General features: G+C 47.4%; 1 protein-coding gene across 1 annotated transcript in view; it reads left to right on the top strand.

Moving 5' to 3' along the window:
* The first annotated feature begins 4,665 nt into the window (after nt 1-4,665).
* Nucleotides 4,666-20,104, top strand: part of LOC142310811 (alpha-2-macroglobulin-like protein 1) — a 105,558-nt gene continuing 90,119 nt past the window's right edge. The window contains exons 1-6 of the mRNA XM_075348525.1: nt 4,666-4,999; nt 7,552-7,735; nt 9,532-9,694; nt 10,665-10,717; nt 12,910-12,930; nt 14,091-14,244. Coding sequence (XP_075204640.1) covers nt 4,932-4,999; nt 7,552-7,735; nt 9,532-9,694; nt 10,665-10,717; nt 12,910-12,930; nt 14,091-14,244 — 643 coding nt within the window. The 5' untranslated portion in view covers nt 4,666-4,931. The remainder of the gene's footprint in view (nt 5,000-7,551; nt 7,736-9,531; nt 9,695-10,664; nt 10,718-12,909; nt 12,931-14,090; nt 14,245-20,104) is intronic.

Consider the following 20,104-nt stretch of genomic DNA (forward strand, 5'->3'; position numbering starts at 1 on the left):
AGGTGGAGCAATGCCCCGGGGCACACTGTTGGTGCTCGTGAGAGTCTATGGTTTAATGGAAGGCTAAGCAGATAAAATAACAGAGACCACTCCAAGGGTGCAGTTTCAAGTTCTTTACTCACACGTCCTGGTATGTGCACACTGGTGCCCTCAGATGACTGGAACCCACTGTCAGGGACCTCCGCCGTTTCTGGGTGATTCTTGGAGTGAAAACCGGTACCCTTCTCTCTAAGGTGTCTCTATCTTCAGCTGTCTTCCTAAGCCTAGCTCTTTTAGGATGAACCTGCTCGGCCTCCACTACAGCCTCCAGGCTGGGGGGTCACCTGTCGGATGATTCTCCCTTTTCTAGAGGTTCTGCTGTGGGCTGTGGCCCGGGGAGTTTACAACTTTCCCTGGGCCTCGGTTTTTACTGTTTGGAGATGATTTTGCACTCCTCCGGTTTCTAGGGACCGTCCCCTGTTGCAGCTTGATCCCTCCACCGATGTTCCTGCGGAGCAGGCCACCACAGCTCTACAGCTATCCGTGACCCTGGAATCCCTTCTTTTCTCTGCTTGGTGTCACCTGGACCCTCTAAGTCCCAGGATCTTCACCAGGAAGCGTCTCTTTCTTCTTCTCAGCTCCTGACTGACTTGGAGCTCTCTTTCCTTCTCTCCTTCTTGTCTGCCTCCTGCAGACCTCCTCCTCCTCCCCACTCTCTCTCTTTCTGCTCAAAACTTGACCTTCCTTTCTCTGACTGCTCTCTGCTGGCTCCTCCCACCTCCCCAGTTGCTAAGCTGTACCCTATAGGAGCAGGGATGGGTCTTACGGCCCCTCCCAGCATGCAGCATGGGAGGGTTACTGCCACTGTCCCTGGTCCCAGTATGTACCTAACAATGGGTGTTGTGTACATTTACCAGGGGACCGGTGTTCACTCCTTTCCTCACCCAGAATGGGGCATCACACCGCTGGATGGAGTGCAATGTCCTGTGGCGACGGAAGCCTCAGGGGCGCCACACTCCCCCACAGAGAATCCCAGCACGTCCTCGGGCTGAAAAACAACAGAAAAATGTGGAGAGAAACTGCAAAACATTTTTAGTATGCATACATAAAACAATAAACTTTTCTTCCCTTTATGGGAGGCACATGTATTTAAACGTTGCAAAAACTTTCTTATAAAGAAACTCTAAGTGTGCACTTCCAGTCCATTGCACGGTTTGGGCACATCCCCCATAATTCTGGTAGGGGGCACAACTGGTGCAACTATATACATCTTGGCTACAACAAGTCCAGTAGCCTGGCAGTTCGTTCAGCTTCCTCAAGCTACAAAAACAACATACCAGCCACTAAGTCCAGTGGCCTGGTAACACATGACACATACATTTACATTCACCGGGGACCACATTCCAGTCCAGTGGCCCGGTAACATATAAACAAGGGGGTGACTTCTTCAAAAAGCACAAGGGGCAGTACGGCAGGGTATGGTGTCGTCTTCAAAAAGAACATTAGGGCAAAACAAAAGGGACATCTTCACAAAGGGATGAGGGGCAGACAGGGGCTATGTACAGTTCAGCATCTTTTCTTCACTCTTCATTCCCGAGGGTAGATCCTAGGATCCCACTCCGGCATTGCTCCGGGCAACAGGTATGCCGAGGAAATCATAGTCTGGGTCCCTTGGGCGCTAGTCACTGACCTACTGCGGGTCCCTGCAGCCTGGGTAAGAGTGGGGCTGCTTGCAGGCACAACACGGCGTTCTTGCAGGGGACTGCTTGTTTGCAGGGGGCTGCTGGCTTGCATGGGACCGCTGTGGTCTTTGGGGTCGTGCTTTGGCAGGGCCCTGGGCAGCATATAAGCCATGGAGATTTTGGTCTGCGTCTCCTGCATGGCTTTAGCAGGGCTGCTGCATAGTTCTGCGGCCTGAGCCTGCTTTGAGGTAGTGCTGCTGCTGGCGGGGGAGGTACTGCACGCTGGCATAGTGCGGCGCCACTCCGGTTCTTCTGGGGCTGCCTCTTCCCGCAGGATGTGGACATTCAGAGCGTACCAGCCACGGCTCCCCATCAGCCGGGTGTACTCCACGGTGTCACCAGGCTTAGCATCACGCTCTGGGTGGCCTCTGGGCAGGTGCTCCTCTATATCACGGCGGGCAACAAAGACATCCTTGCCCAGTCCGGGCTCTCTGATAAAGCCCCAGCCGCCTTTCTGCCGGAAGTCTATCACCTGGCCCCTTCTCACTGGGCCCTGAGATCCCTTGAGGGCTTTTCGAATCTGCTCCTTGGAGGCCAGGTTGGACGCCTCCTCGGCCCTCCGCTTCTCCTCCCGGGCCTCCCGCTCCCGCTGGTACTCCTCCACCAATTTCCGGCAGGACAGTTCATTTGCCAGGGGAGTCTCTTTGGGGCGCAGTGGCTGCTGCAGTCTCCCGCTCTCAATGGGCGCTGCGTCCCAGTTCACTCCCGGGGATGTTGCTCCCAGGAGGCTTACAGGGGGACTTGGAAGGGGGCCCACTAACTGTTCGGGGTCCACCCCACCCCAGGCGCCGTCTTCGGGGGTTTCCGGCAGGCCTCCGGTGCCCCACCGGGCATCAGCGGGGCTGGCGGGGAAAGCTAGCGGGACGGTGGAGGGACTGGGCAGTGGCGCTTGGTAGGGCCATGGGTCCGGACGGGTCGGGGTTATAAATAGCTCACCCGGACGCTGCTCGGCGGCCTCCATTCTGTGGCCCACGTTCTCCAGCACCATCGGGTTTTCTCTCCGCCGGTCCACCTCTGTTTGCATGCTGTTCAGCCTCCGGGCCAGGATTTTCATCTCCTCCCGGAGCAGGTCCAGCTCAGGATCCATCTTCCCGGTCCCTGGTGCGCACTTCTGCAGCCTCTCTGCCATGCTGCCGACCTGGGGAACGCTTGCTGGAACACTGCTCGGGTGCTCGACCACGCCACTCGGCTGCACCCTTTCCCTTCTCGGAGGCGGGGCTGGAGGCTGCACTAGCATCTGGCGCCAGACTGGCGCCCAGCCCATCACGGCCGGCACCGCTCCGCTTGCGATGAGGTACATTTTGGCTCTTGTCTGATCTGGCATCTAGACTCTTGCTGCCAGTCGGCCAGCTTTTCTAGTCGCCATATCTTCTTCTTCCACCGCTCTCCATGGCGGGCACTTCTTCGCGCTCTTTTGCCAAGACCAAGGGGGCGGGGCTTCTCTTCGCGCCCTTTCTTCTGACACGCCCCCTTCTTCCCGCTCTCAGCAGCGCTAATGGCGGCGGTTTTCACAGTAAAACACACAGTTTTGTCACACTGTTCTTCAGGCGCACAGTACCCGGTGGGCGCCGGGCACGAAATCCTGTTCGTGACGCCAAAAGTTGACTCGCCCACCCCAGGGCTATGGGACACCTGGTGCCGGGCCGGACTAGTCCGGGGGTCGTCAGTGGTGGCGGGGCCCGGCTCCATGGCCCTGGTGGATGTCAGTTAAAATATGGCTGATGACTTGGTGATGAATAAAGTTTGTGTTCGTGACGCCACCTGTGGTATGCGGCTATTAAGCCGCCGCTGCTGTGTAAGGCCTCCGGGGTGATGATATGGCAGCAATGATGGTACTGCTCCCCACAGGTGGAGCAATGCCCCGGGGCACACTGTTGGTGCTCGTGAGAGTCTATGGTGTAATGGAAGGCTAAGCAGATAAAATAACAGAGACCACTCCAAGGGTGTAGTTTCAAGTTCTTTACTCATACGTCCTGGTATGCGCACACTGGTGCCCTCAGACGACTGAAACCCACTGTCAGGGACCTCCGCCGTTTCTGGGTGATTCTTGGAGTGAAAACCGGTACCTTTCTCTCTAAGGTGTCTCTATCTTCAGCTGTCTTCCTAAGCCTAGCTCTTTTAGGATGAACCTGCTCGGCCTCCACTACAGCCTCCAGGCTGGGGGGTCACCTGTCGGATGATTCTCCCTTTTCTAGAGGTTCTGCTGTGGGCTGTGGCCCGGGGAGTTTACAACTTTCCCTGGGCCTCGGTTTTTACTGTTTGGAGATGATTTTGCACTCCTCCGGTTTCTAGGGACCGTCCCCTGTTGCAGCTTGATCCCTCCACCGATGTTCCTGCGGAGCAGGCCACCACAGCTCTACAGCTATCCGTGACCCTGGAATCCCTTCTTTTCTCTGCTTGGTGTCACCTGGACCCTCTAAGTCCCAGGATCTTCACCAGGAAGCGTCTCTTTCTTCTTCTCAGCTCCTGACTGACTTGGAGCTCTCTTTCCTTCTCTCCTTCTTGTCTGCCTCCTGCAGACCTCCTCCTCCTCCCCACTCTCTCTCTTTCTGCTCAAAACTTGACCTTCCTTTCTCTGACTGCTCTCTGCTGGCTCCTCCCACCTCCCCAGTTGCTAAGCTGTACCCTATAGGAGCAGGGATGGGTCTTACGGCCCCTCCCAGCATGCAGCATGGTAGGGTTGCTGCCACTCTCCCTGGTCCCAGTATGTACCTAACAATGGGTGTTGTGTAGATTTACCAGGGGACCGGTGTTCACTCCTTTCCTCACCCAGAATGGGGCATCACACCGCTGGATGGGGTGCAATGTCCTGTGGCGACGGAAGCCTCAGGGGCGCCACACTTCTCCACCATCCTATGGTCATTTAGTTTATTCTTGGTGCCTTATGCACCTTATTATAAAGGCTGCAGTAAGATAGTACCTCTCATTGCCTCATAGGACATATAAGAGGAGGAGGAGTCAAGACATAAGATTGAACTCCAGCAAAGGTGAGCAGCCAAGTCAGACAGAAACATTTCTCCAAAGACATAAGGACAGATTAATTCGAAGCAGCCTGGGACACGAATTCTCTGCTGACATGCTTGGAACCTAAAGTGGACAGTCAACAAGCTACCAATGAAGACGAGACCCACAGTCACATCCTAAGGTGGACATCACCTGCACTATTAAGGAACTATCCAGAATAGTTGAAGTTTTCTTATTTCCCAGAAGATGTGGTACCAGCTTGTACTACTCACTTATTGCTTCATCCCCATGACCATTGGAACGAGCTCATCCATGTAAGCAAAATTGTTATTACACTGTATTCAGAAATATTGTAGGAAGAATTTCCATAAACCTATGAGATCTATGTTAGAGATCCCAAGCATTGTAGGTATTGTTGGGTCACATTTCATATGGAAAAAAAGAGCTTATAAATAATATTGTTAAAAGTAAATTACTTTTATGACATGATAATTGTGGGCTGGAGCACAGTGTCAGGTGCCCACCAGTAACATTACCTCTGGTCTGATCAACTACATGCAGATATGACATTAACAAATGTACCTATGCTGCTATATAATAATATACTCGGTAGTTTGTAAAATGAATGATGCGATACTTCCTTGCCTGTGCGTAGCGAAACAAGTGTATTGTGGCAACTATTAATCATGTTTAGGGGATAAGTGACATAATACAGCAGAGGGGCCCACCAGAGAATCCTCCGGTTCTCCTGTGGGCCAGTCCAAGCCTGTCAGGAGGAACTTGGGGACTCTTCTAGTTTCAGTGCTTTACAATAAAATATATAGTTGGGTGTCAAGGGCAGGGATCTGAGCTCTATATGGAATCTGGAAAGCATTGGTTCGGGATGATGCTTTACAGTATTTATTACTTAAAAAAATTGTCTCAATTCAGCAAATTTTCACCTATGGGCAGTATAAGGCTGAAGCTACATGGCCACTTGGCCACAGTTTGCTATATGTGGCTGCTACTTCGTAACGAGGTGAAGGGGGGTTGCATTGGGCCTCCAGGGATACCATGGCAAGTAAGTCACAAAAAGTCTTTTTTTTTTTTGCGACTTGCTCGTCATGGTCAGATCACCCCCGGGGTTGCAATGTGAACCCAATCACTTGTACGGCTCTGAGATGTAATAGCAACACAGCTAACTGTGGCCGTGCAATAGGGGTCACAGCCAAAGTCACTGTGCAGCCCTAGCCAAGTGATAACTGGTTGATTGCTAGGAGTCCAACCATGGGACCCCTGTCCATCTTGAGAAAAAGTACACTCTAATTTATTTTTATAATATCGTGCTCCTGATTTATTAAATATCTGCTGGATAGGAGACAAATGCATGTCTCTGACCACTGGGATCCCAACCATTCTCATAAATCAAGACACCAGTCTCATATCCTTCCAGTCAGATCACAGATGGTCATTGAGCTGATAGGTAACACCATGGGTGGACATATCTTTGGTGCAACCTGTGCAGCTGCACAGGGGCTCAAGGGGCAAGGGGACCCACTTCCACCTTTAAAGCAGATGGAATTGTACATTGTGATGAGCTTTTGGACTGTAAAGGACCCATACGTTGTTCTTGCAAAGTGGCCCTCGTCTCTTGGTGTCCGCTAGTGGGTAAGACCATGTTGCTTTTGCTGTGAATTTTGAAAGCCCCAGCAATAAGGTGCAGTATTTGCCATGATTGCTAGCAAAAACATGAAAATAGGCAATACCTAATTTATAATTTATATATCAGTTATTTTGGTCTGACAGTCAGATCTCAAAGTAATGTGACTGTCAATAAAAGAGGTAGGGGTTGTTTACATGAATCCTATAGATGTGGACAATGACTAAAGGCCGCTTTACACGCTACGACATCGCTAAAGCGATGTCGTTGGGGTCATAGAATTTGTGACGCACATCCGGCCGCGTTAGCGATGTCGTTGCGTGTGACACCTATGAGCGATTTTGAATCGTCGTGCAAAAACGTTCAAAATCGCTAATCGGTGACATCACCCTATTCTCAATTATCGTTGCAGCTGCAGGTACGATGTTGTTCGTCGTTCCTGCGGCAGCACACATCGCTATGTGTGACACTGCAGGAACGAGGAACCTCACCTTACCTGCGGCCGCCGGCAATGCGGAAGGAAGGAGGTGGGCGGGATGTTACGTCCCGCTCATCTCCGCCCCTCCGCTTCTATTGGGGGGCGGTTCGGTGACGCTGCCGTGACGTAGCTGTGACCCTGAACGAACCACCCCCTGAGAAAGGAGGCGGTTCGACGGTCACAGCAACGTCGCAGAGCAGGTATATGCATGTGACGCTGCCGTAGCGATAATGTTCGCTACGGCAGTGATCACCACATATCGGCCGTATGACGGGGGCGGGTGCTATCGCGCTCGACATCGCCAGCAAATGCTAGCGATGTCGCAGGGTGTAAAGCGGCCTTAAGATTTCTTGCAATGTCCACACTGCCATCTCCAACCCCAAAGTTGAAAGACCGATCCATAATACACACTACCTTAGGAATCTACATTGTGTCTTGCACAGATGAGTTCAATGTATTCACAGAAAATCCCTTTAAGCTTTATTTTTCAAACAGATTATCTGACACATGCATTGATGCATGGCAGAACCAGAGTTAAGAAAGTCCGCGGCTTAGTAACAGTAGTAGCGTATTTAGTTAAATCCTGGCACAGAAAGCAAGAGACAGGATGGCACCAGCCATAACATGAGGACATCGAGCCAAACCAGAATATTAACTAGAAGGATGAATGAAAGGATGAACATTATGGAGTAATACAATGGGTGAAGTAAATAAACTGCAGTGTCTATGTGCTCCATTGTCCTCCACAGGAGTTACATACTACTAATTCCAGCCAAGATTCACTTTCCCTCCAATGAAACCATTTGCGTGGATGTCCAGGGAGCTCGAGAAATCCTTAAAGTCACTGCTACCTTACAGCATGGCGTAGAGGACACTGTCCTGCTCCAGGAGATGGTGACAGAATCCCAATTATTCAAGTGTGTGCAATTTAAGGTATTCATCCAATATTATACTAACTACTCACTGTTCATTCAAGAGTAATGTTTCTTCAAGTCCCTAAGCTTAGTGCTCCCTACTCCAACAAATGTCATGAAAGTGCTCCTCGACTATGACCATACAGAATGAATGTATAATGCAGAGCGAGTACTCCAAGATAAATGGCATGTAACCCCTGGGAAAAAAAATTCCAAGAGTAGAAAACCTTGTGTGTAGCTCAACATCACGGTCTCATTTATTGACTGATTTGACCTATTTGTGGAGACATACAGGTGCAGCTCAATAAATTAGAATATCATCAAAAAGTTAATTTATTTCAGTAATTCAATATAAAAAGGGAAACACATATATGATATAGAGTCATTGCATGCAGAGTGATCTATTTCAAGTGTTTATTTTTTGTTAATGTTGTTGATTATGACTATAAACCACAAAAGGTCATTGCTAAAGAAGCTGGCTGTTCACAAAGTGCTGTATCCAAGCATATTAATGGAAAGTTGAGCAGAAGGAAAAAGTGTAGTAGTAAAAGGTGCACAAGCAACCGGGATAACCACAGCCTTGATAGGATTGTTAAGAAAAGGCCATTCAAAAATTTGGGGGAGATTCACAAGGAGTGGACTGCTGCTGGAGTCAGTGCTTCAAGAGCCACCACACACAGACATATCAGACACATCGCTATGTGTGACACCGCAGGAGCGAGGAACGTCTCCTTACCTGCCGCCGGCCACAATGCGGAAGGAAGGAGGTGGGCGGGATGTTACGTCCTGCTCATCTCAACCCCTCCGCTTTGATTGGCCGGCCGCTTAGTGACGTTGCGGTGACGTCACTGTGATGCCAAACGTCCCTCCCCCTTGAAGGAGGGATTGTTCGGCAGTCACAGCGACGCTGCCGACCAGGTAAGTATGTGTGACGATGCCGTAGCGATAATGTTCGCTACGGCAGCGATCACAAACAATCACATGCGCGACGGGGGCGGGTACTTACACGCTCGCTATCGCTACAAATTGCTAGCGATATCGCTACCGTGTAAAGCCCCCTTTAAGCTTCTTCCTATCAATAACTTGCTGAGGGTCTGAGTAGTTGGAACCCCTAGAATAATGCCTATGGGACTGCGGAGTACAGCGCTAAGCTCTTTCCGGCAGTCCAATTCACAATGGGTTGGAGAGGAGGCAGTCCGATTCACAATCTCAATGACTAGAAGATACCTTAATTTTTGGGGGATAAGTCTTGATATGGAAATATCAGTCATTAAATGTCTTCATTAAAAAATGGTCCTACACACAATGGTTGGTAGAGTAAAATCTTTCTTAGACCCTCATTAAATTACTGTTCTACATGGGAAAAATATCTATCACTTTTGATGGTGAGGAGAACCATTGACCCAATACAAAATATGGTGGTCACTGTCAGTAATGGTGAGATCTATGGCATCCTATGGGTTGATAGCGCACAGACCATTGATATTTGTAAGATTCTTCCAGTTTATACCCTCTGCAGAGGCGTAACTATAGTAGGTGTAGGGGTTGCATTTACACCCAAGCCTTGGAGCCTCTTTAGTCCATAGGAGTAGACCTGTGATAGTTGGGGGCCCTTTTGGAGATTTTGCATTGGAGCCAAAAGCTTCAAGTGACACCTCCAACCCAATGTAAACTCTTCCTTATATAAGCCTTCTCACCATATTGGTAGTGAGGACCAATTAGATGATACATCAGTTGTATGTTTATGGTTTCTTCAGTTCTTCATAATGCTTATTACCATGGATTCATGTATTTCCAATGGCTTCTCCTATACAGACACCTCCTCCAGAAGGAGGCAAAGAAGAAGTCGTGACTGCTTTCATATCTCTTGTTGGAGCAACCACCCAAATGTCCAACAGTAAAAAAGTTCTGGTACGTGCTGTAGGACACGCAACGCTCATTCAAACTGACAAACCTCTGTACAAGCGGGGAGAGACTGGTGAGTAGCATCTTGTGGGTGCACAGTGAAAGGGTAATGCCCCCACTTTTGTTCCAGCCATGAGGCCTTCTTAGCAGACCTTAACCTTAACAGAGTTAAGGACTGCCTGAAAGGATCATTATCCTGTGGTTCATAGCATTTAAGGTCAGAGAGGTCAAAGTTATGTAATCTGCAACAGAGATATTTAGAATGTTAATGACTTAAAGATGTTGGCACCTTATTGAGCATTTATTTAACTTGAGTGCAGATTTTGGGGCTAAAATCTCTTCTTGCATTTGGTTTTCATTACAAATTTTGCATTATTTTGCTTTTACTGGCCCTATGTTTCTCTGCACATTCAACTTTAATGCAATCTGTAGCCATAAATCAGCTGAGGTGAGCTCAGAAAGTACATATTAAAAAGTTAGAGACTTTTCTATTAGACTTTCAGAATGAGCTCAAAAACTGACCAGAACAATGGCGACTGGTGGCGGATTATGTGACCAGACCAGCCCATCAGCCTCCTCCGACAGAAAAACAGCTTTCCCATGTGGAATTTTCCTATTGGAGGCGGTTGATGGACTGGTCTGGTCATATGTGTCTCTACCAGTCGCCAATATATGGACAGAATTGCTGATCTGTTTGGTAGGAAATTACAACAAAACAATATGGCTGACCTCTGCGTTTTTGTCTGAGCTCCTCTTAGCAGATTTTTGGCAACATACTACATAAAATTTGTAGTGACAGAGAACTAAAGAGTCTGTAAGAGCAAAACTGTGCAACATTTTTAAAAAAGTTCCCAAACATATCCAATCCCTTTAATATATGGCTGAGGCACTCATGCCCAGTTGTAGATGCTAATTCTGCACCTCCCATAGGCACACTTCTATAGAATCAATTATTTGCAATGCTGATTGCCTCATGTATATGAAGTGCTCTGTAAAATTTAGAATTAGATTGTGTTCTGATTATCTACCATTATTATTTCCAGTGAACATTCGAATCCTGATCTTTAATAGAGACTTCATGGCTGTTGAAGACAATGTAAGTAAAATCCCATCACACCATTATTACACTACAGAAAAATTCCTTATTTCTCCCAGACAATGAGGCAGTTCCATGAGCCACCTTATTACCCCCCAAAGCCAAAGTTCTCAACAGTGCCACTATAAATATCGTTTTATGGTGACACGAATTCTACCCCATGTGACCAGATCACAGATTAGGTCATTGGTGCAAAACTTTTTTTTTTTTTTGGTCCAAGGTCCAAGTGGTTAAACCAAACCTCTCCCAAGAGCCCAAGAGCCACAATAGAACTTAGGCTGCTTTCCTACCTGCAACGTTCACAGTCCGATGTAGACTGCGGGTCTCATGATCGGAAGTCTATAGCCTAATGTATAACTATGAGGCTGTAAAGTTCGGGTCAGGAAACCCGTGGCTGGTCCAGACATCACGGTACATACTCGGACCATGAATGGTAGAAATGTGAAACTTGCCTTAAGTTTTGATCACAAGAGTGAAACCAAATACATCAGACGAGTGCTATCCAATATTTTGTCAGCTGTCACAGGATGTTTGGCTCTAAACTTGCCGTGTGTCATGGCTGCACCAGACGTTGTTCAAACTACAGAAATACACTTAATTAAACACCAAACCCATAACCAGTATGGAAAGCTCAATGCATATAACACTGTAATTATACAGAAATAAACTTAATCACCAAACCCATAACCAGTACGGAAAGCTCAATGCATATAACACTGTAATTATACATCACTCGTGGATGAAGCATGGTTGTTGCGAAACGCGCGTCAGTGCTTGGGGATGCCACACCATCACTTTACTTGGACCATTGCGTACTGGTAATAATATTACTATTTGTGGTTTGAATGATACCGTAGAGTTGCTCATATAGGCTCTCACACTAGTGAATGTATAATATATGCTCCACTGATTATAGTGATGTTGGTTAATATTTTTTGCTGCACTTATTTTGGAATTAACATATAAATAGCCTATATATTGTAGGTACTTTTTTCATTGTAGTGTTGGTGCCGGGTCCCTGGTATCAATTCCATCCGTCATTTGGGTCGGTCCATTCGTTTTAAATGACTTTTATAATTGTCTGTAATAAAGATTTATTGATTTTTTTCATACTTTTTGACTTGCATTGGTTTATCAGACTACAGACTCTGATACTCCTCATTATGCTTTCTCTGGTGCATCTGAGTTGCACAGGCAGGCTCGAGTGTCGACCAGCTGTGTGCTCATTAGTGAATGGACTAGTAGGAGTTAATTTCTGCTAGTCTGCTGGTTACTTTTTGGATCACATATTGCAGGAGACCTATGTAGTTACTCCCAGCCTTTTTAGGATGGAAGACTTTGGCTTCCCATGCCAGCTATAGCTTTCTGCTAAACCCGTCTGTGTGCTGCTCTGTTCCAGTAACTGGTAATTTACTGCGTGTTGCTTGGTGTGCTGTGGAGATCCTCATATCATCTGGTTACTTCCTTCCAATTTTTATATTCCTTCTTATTACTTGTCTGATAACTCTGTGTGATAGCATTTTAGTTTCCTTTGTTTGTCTATCACTGTTGGTGTTAACATGCTCCCATCCTGGGTTAGGTAGGGAAGGAGTATTAGAAAGGTCAGGTTGGCGGCTCAGGCCTCCTCACTATCAGAGGTAACTCTGAGAAAAGGTATAGGTAAAGCTCCCTAGTCTAAGGTCCAGTCTAGGAGCCCTGGTCCCTCGATCATCATGACAAAAGCATTTGACGCAATGTTATTCGCCAACAGGGACATTTGCGATAATGATGCAGAATCAGTGTGTTCTGTTGGGCATCATTTTTGGCTGTATATGCCTATTTAAGGCAGTCAGCAAGATATAGTTGACTACTTGTTGCCGCCCTCCTCACCTAGGCGTACACAGCAGAAAATGATGCGCAACAGAACAGATCGTGACTCTGTCTGCATTATTATAGTCAATGGCCCCATCGGCGCATACTTGCGAATCTTGTTTGGTGGGGGTTCGGGCGTAACCCTCGACGGAGCAATTGAATGTAATAACAAGCTCTATGTGAACACAGCCTAAACTTAGAATACATAGGAAGGAATGGGAGGGAGCAATTACAGAGAAAGTGGATATTGTAGATACCAGACATCCAAACAAAATACATATTTACATTCACTAACCCCACCTATGAATCTTTCAATTAATTATCTCATTTTCTTCTTTTAGTGTCCTATGGTGGAAATACAGGTGAGTGATTATACAGTTTGCCTCAAATAGTCTCAATGCAACTCAAAATTTTTTTGAGTGTTTTACTACCGGAATCGCTGACCCATAATGCCGCCATCGTGTTATGCACATACGGTATCGAGAGGGTTCTAAATGCTGTCCTTCTACTTGGAATGGCATGGCGGTAGTGTGCCACCCCAGCATTGGTCAGGCTGTTCGGATCCGGGATAGTCGTGGCTTGAGGGGTCCGGACCCGGCGTGGCGGACACTTTGATCCGTAAAAGGGATTATTTATAGGGGAAAGGTTTGTGACGCCACCTCTGGGTTGCAGTAATGGGAGTACTGCCGCTGCTGGAAGAAGGAGCGGGGCAGATGGTGTTAGGCAGCAAGGTGTTAGTCCCTCCGCAGGTAGGGAAGACCCCGGACTCAGGGAATTGGAGCTTTGGGAGGACAGGGTGCAGGGACCAGGGTACTCACTGCGGGTAGTTGTGGTGTTGGATGAGGTTTAGAAAGGAGAAACACACACTGTAGGTAAACCGAAGTCTCTGAGTACAGCTGCCGCTGCCGGGAGCCCGTCCAAGTACACGGTCCCACCGGTGTCACTTAGTGATTCGGAGCCTGCCTCCGTGCACAATTGTTGACCGTTGATGGCCCCCGTGGCTTGAAGCTGTTGGGGGACCTGCTCACTATGTGTAGTGTAGCTGTGCTCTTAAGGGCTGGCACTTGGGACTTCAGTAGGTTGCTGTGTCTAGAAAAACCCTGTCCCTCTCTTTGTGCTGATGCCCTCAATGTCTGAGCGTTTAGGGAAGTCCTTGAAGATCCTCTCCCTTTCATGTGAATTGTCAGGACGTTGAATCGGCTCCTGACCTAGGGTCCTGTACCCCGTCGTGCTCAGTACCGGTCAGTTCTGTTGAGCCCTTCTGGTGCCGACAGTCCCTCCAAGTCTACATCCGTCAAACCCCTGTCCAACGTCCACATGTGCCGCCTCATATGTCTGCCAGCCTGACATGAAAGTCATTGTTGTAGATTCTGACCGGGGAAAATGCCACTGGATAATGGTCAAAAATACTAATTATACCTAAAACTTAGTTTCAAGGAAATCCAAGACTATATGTCTTAATTTTATATATGTTGTATTAATTTTTTTATATACCGTATATGTTTCTTTTTTTTCTCACAAGGATCCTAATAAGAATCGTACTGGCCAATGGGAAAATCTTAAACCTCAGAAAGGCATCATAGACCTTCCCTTTTCTCTTGATTCTGAGGCACCGCTTGGAGCTTACACCATCATTGTTCCCAACGCTCGCGAGAATTTCCATGTGGCTGAATATGGTAAGAGACTAATTCTGGGTTATTTTTTGTTTTATATACTGACATTTCATTGACATTTTAGATTTTTAGCCCCATAGAAGAAAATGGATCTATAGAATCTATGGTTACACATGGGCTGGATAATTAAAGGTCCCCATTTTACAAGTTGTTGGATGTTGAAGTAGTCATAGCTAAAGAAATCAGACATATATTACCCAACCGGTGAATAGGAGATAAATGCATTTAGTTGGTAAATGTGTCATCAGAAAATTTTATATACAGTATATATATTTATATACACTGTATATATACAGTACAGACCAAAAGTTTGGACAAACGATCTCATTCAATGAGTTTTCTTTATTTTCATGACTCTGAAAATTGTAGATTCACATTGAAGGCATCAAAACTATGAATTAAAACATGTGGAATGAAATACTTAAAAAGTGTGAAACAACTGAAAATATGTCTTATATTCTAGGTTCTTCAAAGTAGCCACCTTTTGCTTTCATTACTGCTTTGCACACTCTTGGCATTCTCTTGATGAGCTTCAAGAGGTAGTCACCGGAAATGGTTTTCCAACAGTCTTGAATGAGTTCCCAGAGATGCTTAGCACTTGTTGGCCCTTTTGCCTTCACTCTGCGGTCCAGCTCACCCCAAACCATCTCGATTGGGTTCAGGTCTGCTGACTGTGGAGGCCAGGTCATCTGGCGTAGCATCCCATCACTCTCCTTCTTAGTCAAATAGCCCTTGCACAGCCTGGAGGTGTGTTTGGGGTCATTGTCCTGTTGAAAAATAAATGATGGTCCAACTAAACGCAAACTGGATGGAATAGCACGCCGCTGCAAGAGGCTGTGGTAGCCATGCTGGTTCAGTATGCCTTCAATTTTGAATAAATCCCCAACAGTGTCACCAGCAAAGCACCCCCACACCATCACACCTCCTCCTCCTGCTTCACGGTGGGAACCAGACATGTAGAGTCCATCCGTTCACCTTTTCTACAAAGACACGGTGGTTGGATCCAAAAATTTCAAATTTAGACTCATCAGACCAAAGCACAGATTTACACTGGTCTAATGTCCATTCCTAGTGTTCTTTAGCCAAACAAGTCTCTTCTGCTTGTTGCCTGTCCATAGCAGTGGTTTCCTAGCAGCTATTTTACCATGAAGGCCTTCTGCACAAAGTCTCCTCTTAACAGTTCTTCTAGAGCTGCGTCTGCTGCTAGAACTCTATGTGGCATTGACTTGGTCTCTAATCTGAGCTGCTGTTAACCTGCAATTTCTGAGGCTGGTGACTCGGATAAACTTATCCTCCGCAGCAGAGGTGACTCTTGGTCTTCCTTTCCTGGTGCGGTCCTCATGTGAGCCAGTTTCTTTGTAGCGTTTGATGGTTTTTGCCACTGCACTTGGGGACAGTTTCAAAGTTTTCCCAATTTTTCGGACTGACTGACCTTCATTTCTTAAAGTAATGATGGCCACTCATTTTTCTTTACTTAGAATTTGTATTATGGCAAGAAAAAATCAGCTAACAGTCTACTGTATTCAGTAGGACTATCAGCTGCGTATCCACCAGACTTCTGCACAACACAACTGATGGCCCCAACCCCATTTATAAGGCAAGAAATCCCACTTATTAAACCTGACAGGGCACACCTGTGAAGTGAAAATCATTTCCGGTGAATACCTCTTGAAGCTCATCAAGAGAATGCCAAGAGTGTGCAAATTGTCTCTCCAGGAAAGGAGACAAACTCTAGCACAGCGCCACCTATTGGAAGTAGCGATCCTAAAAGTCAAAAGGGGATTTTTAACAATCCTTTGCATATGACTTAGGATTTATGCCAGATCAGAATCCCAATTTGTAGACACGGTGTTTCGGGGTGCTTGCCCCTCGTCAGTGCAAAGTATGGGGTGTCTGATCTGGCTCATGAGAAGCTTTGTGGGGACCACGGGGGAACACTATTCTCCTTATGGAGACTTTGCAAGGCAGTCTGGTTGCCAGTAAGGGGACTTATAGCTACAATGCCCCTCTGGGAAATATTCAAATTGTCTCTCCAGGAAAGGAGACAAACTCTAGCGCAGCGCCACCTATTGGAAGTAGCGATCCTAAAAGTCAAAAGTGGATTTTTAACAATCCTTTGCATATGACTTAGGATTTATGCCAGATCAGAATCCCAATTAATTAAGAGTGTGCAAAGCAGTAATCAAACCAAAAGGTGGCTACTTTGAAGAACCTAGAATATAAGACATATTTTCAGTTGTTTCACACTTGTTTTGTTAGGTATTTCATTCTACATGTGTTAATTCATACTTTTTATATGCCTTTAATGTGAATCTACAATTTTCAGAGTCATGAAAATAAAGAAAACTCTTTGAATGAGAAGGTGTGTCCAAACTTTTGGTCTGTACTGTATATATACTATATTAAAATCTTACATAGACATCAGTGCAGACAAAACAGTCATCTGGTATCCCTCCTGCAGCTGTTGTAACCTGCTATGTTTGTCGGACGTACATCACATCCTTACAAGTGACCAAACCATCATGTTGGACTTGACTGATCTTCAGAACAAATATTGAAAATCATCAAATAACACTCACATAAATGCAGGACCCGCCTTTATACTGGATTCTGCATCTTATACTGCATTTTGTTTTATCTTTTTTTGCCATAGAGATGCAATAATTGTAAAATATTTGATTGTATTGTACTTCAGTATGAACTGTGCAAATCGCCACTTCAGAGAGGAAGAGGACTAGAACTCTAGCGCCACCTATTGGACATAGCAATCCTAAACGTCAATATCAACACTTTAGCAAGCCTTTCCATATGACTGTGGATAAGAAACCAAACCAAAAACTCAATTTGCAAATATAACGCTTTTTTTTAAATTTAATATAATCTTTATTAACATTCATTTGTCAAAAACTTACAGTGTACTGTGCGGCAGCCCAGTATACACTCAATTCTACAGACACTCTTAGGCCTGCGACACACATCCATGCCGCTGGTACGTGTTTGCCATTTTTTCCACGTACCGGCGGCACGGAGACAAGTTCAGCAATGCTACCCTATTGTAGCAGGCACACACACGTAAAACCACACGGAACGTATGTCCGTGTGCGTTTGTACGTGTGTGCGTTTTTCTACACGCTGACATGTCAGTGTTTACTCCTGCAGCACGGGTGTCACACGGCCCGCACCCGTACCACACGAGTGTAGTGTGGATGCGGTCCCGTGTGACACGCGGCGGCGAAAACACACGTGTCAGAGAAGAAAAAAAACCCTTAACTCACCTTCTCCAGCCCTCCTGTCTCTGCCGCTGCTGCCACTTGCTGCCGACCGCCGCTCATTATTCTCATTTAATATTCACTTCACTGCGGCCGGAAGCAGCAGCAGTGGGGAGACGGCAGGGCTGGAGCCGAAGATCAGCACCACGGACAGCAGGAAGGACCACATGAGTATGTAAATAACCTGTTTTCCGTATGTTATCACGGATAGCATGCGGAGAACACACGTGTCCCGCACGTACCAGAGACACGTACTTACCTGCACGCAACATGCAGGGGAAATACTTGTCTCTCGGCACGTGCGTGATTTTCACGTGAGTGTGTCGGAGGCCTTACATAGTATAATGGAACGTTGTACTATATTCCTGTGCTACACATCACAATCAAGCTGAAATTAAAAAGTTAGACAATAAATACCAATAAATCGGGGATAAGTGAAGGAGGGGATAGGGAAGGGGGTATCACAACTTTATTGAAATGTAATGACCCGAGGTCTGAATGGGATCCAGCGAGTCACAAAACAAAGGCCCAGGCAGAAATATACCCATACACCAAGCTAGAAGCTAAAGATCAGCGTGTTAAGGGTGCTTTACACGTTGCGACATCGCTGGCGATTGCTAGCGATGTCGAGCGCGATAGCACTCGCCCCCTCATTCTTGCGATATGTGGTGATCGCTGCCGTAGCGAACATTATCGCTACGGCAGCGTCACACTCACATACCTTGTCAGCGACGTCGCTGTGACCGCCGAACAATGCCTCCTTCAAGGGAGAGGTGCGTTCGGCGTCATAGCGACGTCACTGCGGCGTCACTAAGCGGCCGGCCAATAGAAGCGGAGGGACGGAGATGAGCGGGACGTAACATGCCACCCACCTCCTTCCTTGCCGGTGGACGCAGGTAAGGAGATGTTCGTCGCTCCTGCGGTATCACACATAGCGATGTGTGCTGCTGCAGGAACGACGAACAACATCGCTACTCACCTGTCAATGATTTTTGGTGTCTCCAACACTAACGATTTTTACCTCTTTTGCAATCATTTTAGGTCGCTGAGAGGTCATACATGCTGCGATGTCGCTACCGGCGTCGGATGTGCGTCACTAACGACGTGACCCCAACGATATATCGGTAGCGATGTCGCAGCGTGTAAAGCACGCTTTAGTTCCACAGTTCCTTCAATATTGCAGCTGCCAGGAACAAATTAACCTAAGGGGTACTTTGCACACTACGATATCGCAAGCCGATTGCTGCGATGCCGAGCGCGATAGTCCACGCCCCCGTCGCAGCTGCAATATCTTGTGACAGCTGCCGTAGCGAAAATTATCGCTACTGCAGCTTCACATGCACTTACCTGCCCTGCGACGTTGATCTGGCCGGCGAACCACCTCCTTCCTAAGGGGGTGGGTTGTGCGGCGTCACAGCGAAGTCACACGGCAGGCGGGCAATAGAAGCAGAGGGGCGGAGATGAGCGGGACGTAAACATCCCGCCCACCTTCTTCCTTCCTCATTGCAGCCGGGACACAGGTAAGGTGATGTTCCTCGCTCCTGCGGCTTCACACACAGCGATGTGTGCTGCCGCAGGAACGAGGAACAACATTGTAACATCGGTCCTTCCGAAATTATGGAAATGACCGACGCTACACCGATGATACAATTTTGACGCTTTTGCGCTCGTTAATCGTATCAAAAAGGATTTACACACTACGATGTCGACTGCGACGCTGGATGTGCGTCACTTTCGATTTGACCCCACCGACATCGCACCTGCTATATCGTAGTGTGCAAAGTACCTCTAAGACTCACAAAAATAATAGTCAATCACAAACACAGCAGCAGATGGATAGTGTATATGTGCCGCCCCTGCAGCAGTCGAACCGCTCGGATCCGGGATTTGCTGTGGCTCAAGGGTCTCCGGACCCGGGGGCTTGCGTCAAGTTAAATGTAAAGGGGACTATTTACAGGGTATAATAGTTTGTGATGCCACCCGTGGTCCGTGGTAAGGGGAGTACCGCCGCTGCCGGTGTTGGGAGTACCTGGGGGAGATGGAGTGGGGCAGCCAGATGACGTTTCCCTCCACAGGTAGGGGAGACCCCAGGACTCTGGATTGTGGTGTGCAGGGGAGAGCAGGGCTAGGCGGTAGCAGAGGATGACCATGTACTCACTCAGACAGTGTCGGTGATGAAAAGCAGACTCTGACAACAAGGTAAACCAAGTCTCTGGATCCCGCTGCTCTCTTGAGGGGAGCCCATTCGGGTATCCATCCCCTACAGTACTGTCTGATGGTCTGGAACCTGCCTCTGTGCACAAATTTGAAGTGTTCTTGTGGCCCATTGGCATAAAGCTGTCTGGGCCATGCTCCCTACTGTTTGTAGTGGAGCTGTGCTCTCAAGGGCTCACGCTTAGGATTTCAATGGGCTGCTTGGGTTGGAAAGCCCTATCCCCCTCGTTGCGCTAGTGCCACTGATCTCTGAGCTTCTTGGGGACAGTCCATAAAGTTACTATCCTTCACAGGCTAATTGCCGGGTTGCCTAAAGCTACTCCCAGACCCAGGGTCCAGTACCCCGCCATACTTTCGGTCCCAGACCGGTTATTAGACTC

This window comes from Anomaloglossus baeobatrachus, chromosome 5 (genome assembly GCF_048569485.1).
Source record: "Anomaloglossus baeobatrachus isolate aAnoBae1 chromosome 5, aAnoBae1.hap1, whole genome shotgun sequence".
Classification (NCBI taxonomy): Eukaryota; Metazoa; Chordata; class Amphibia; order Anura; family Aromobatidae; genus Anomaloglossus; species Anomaloglossus baeobatrachus.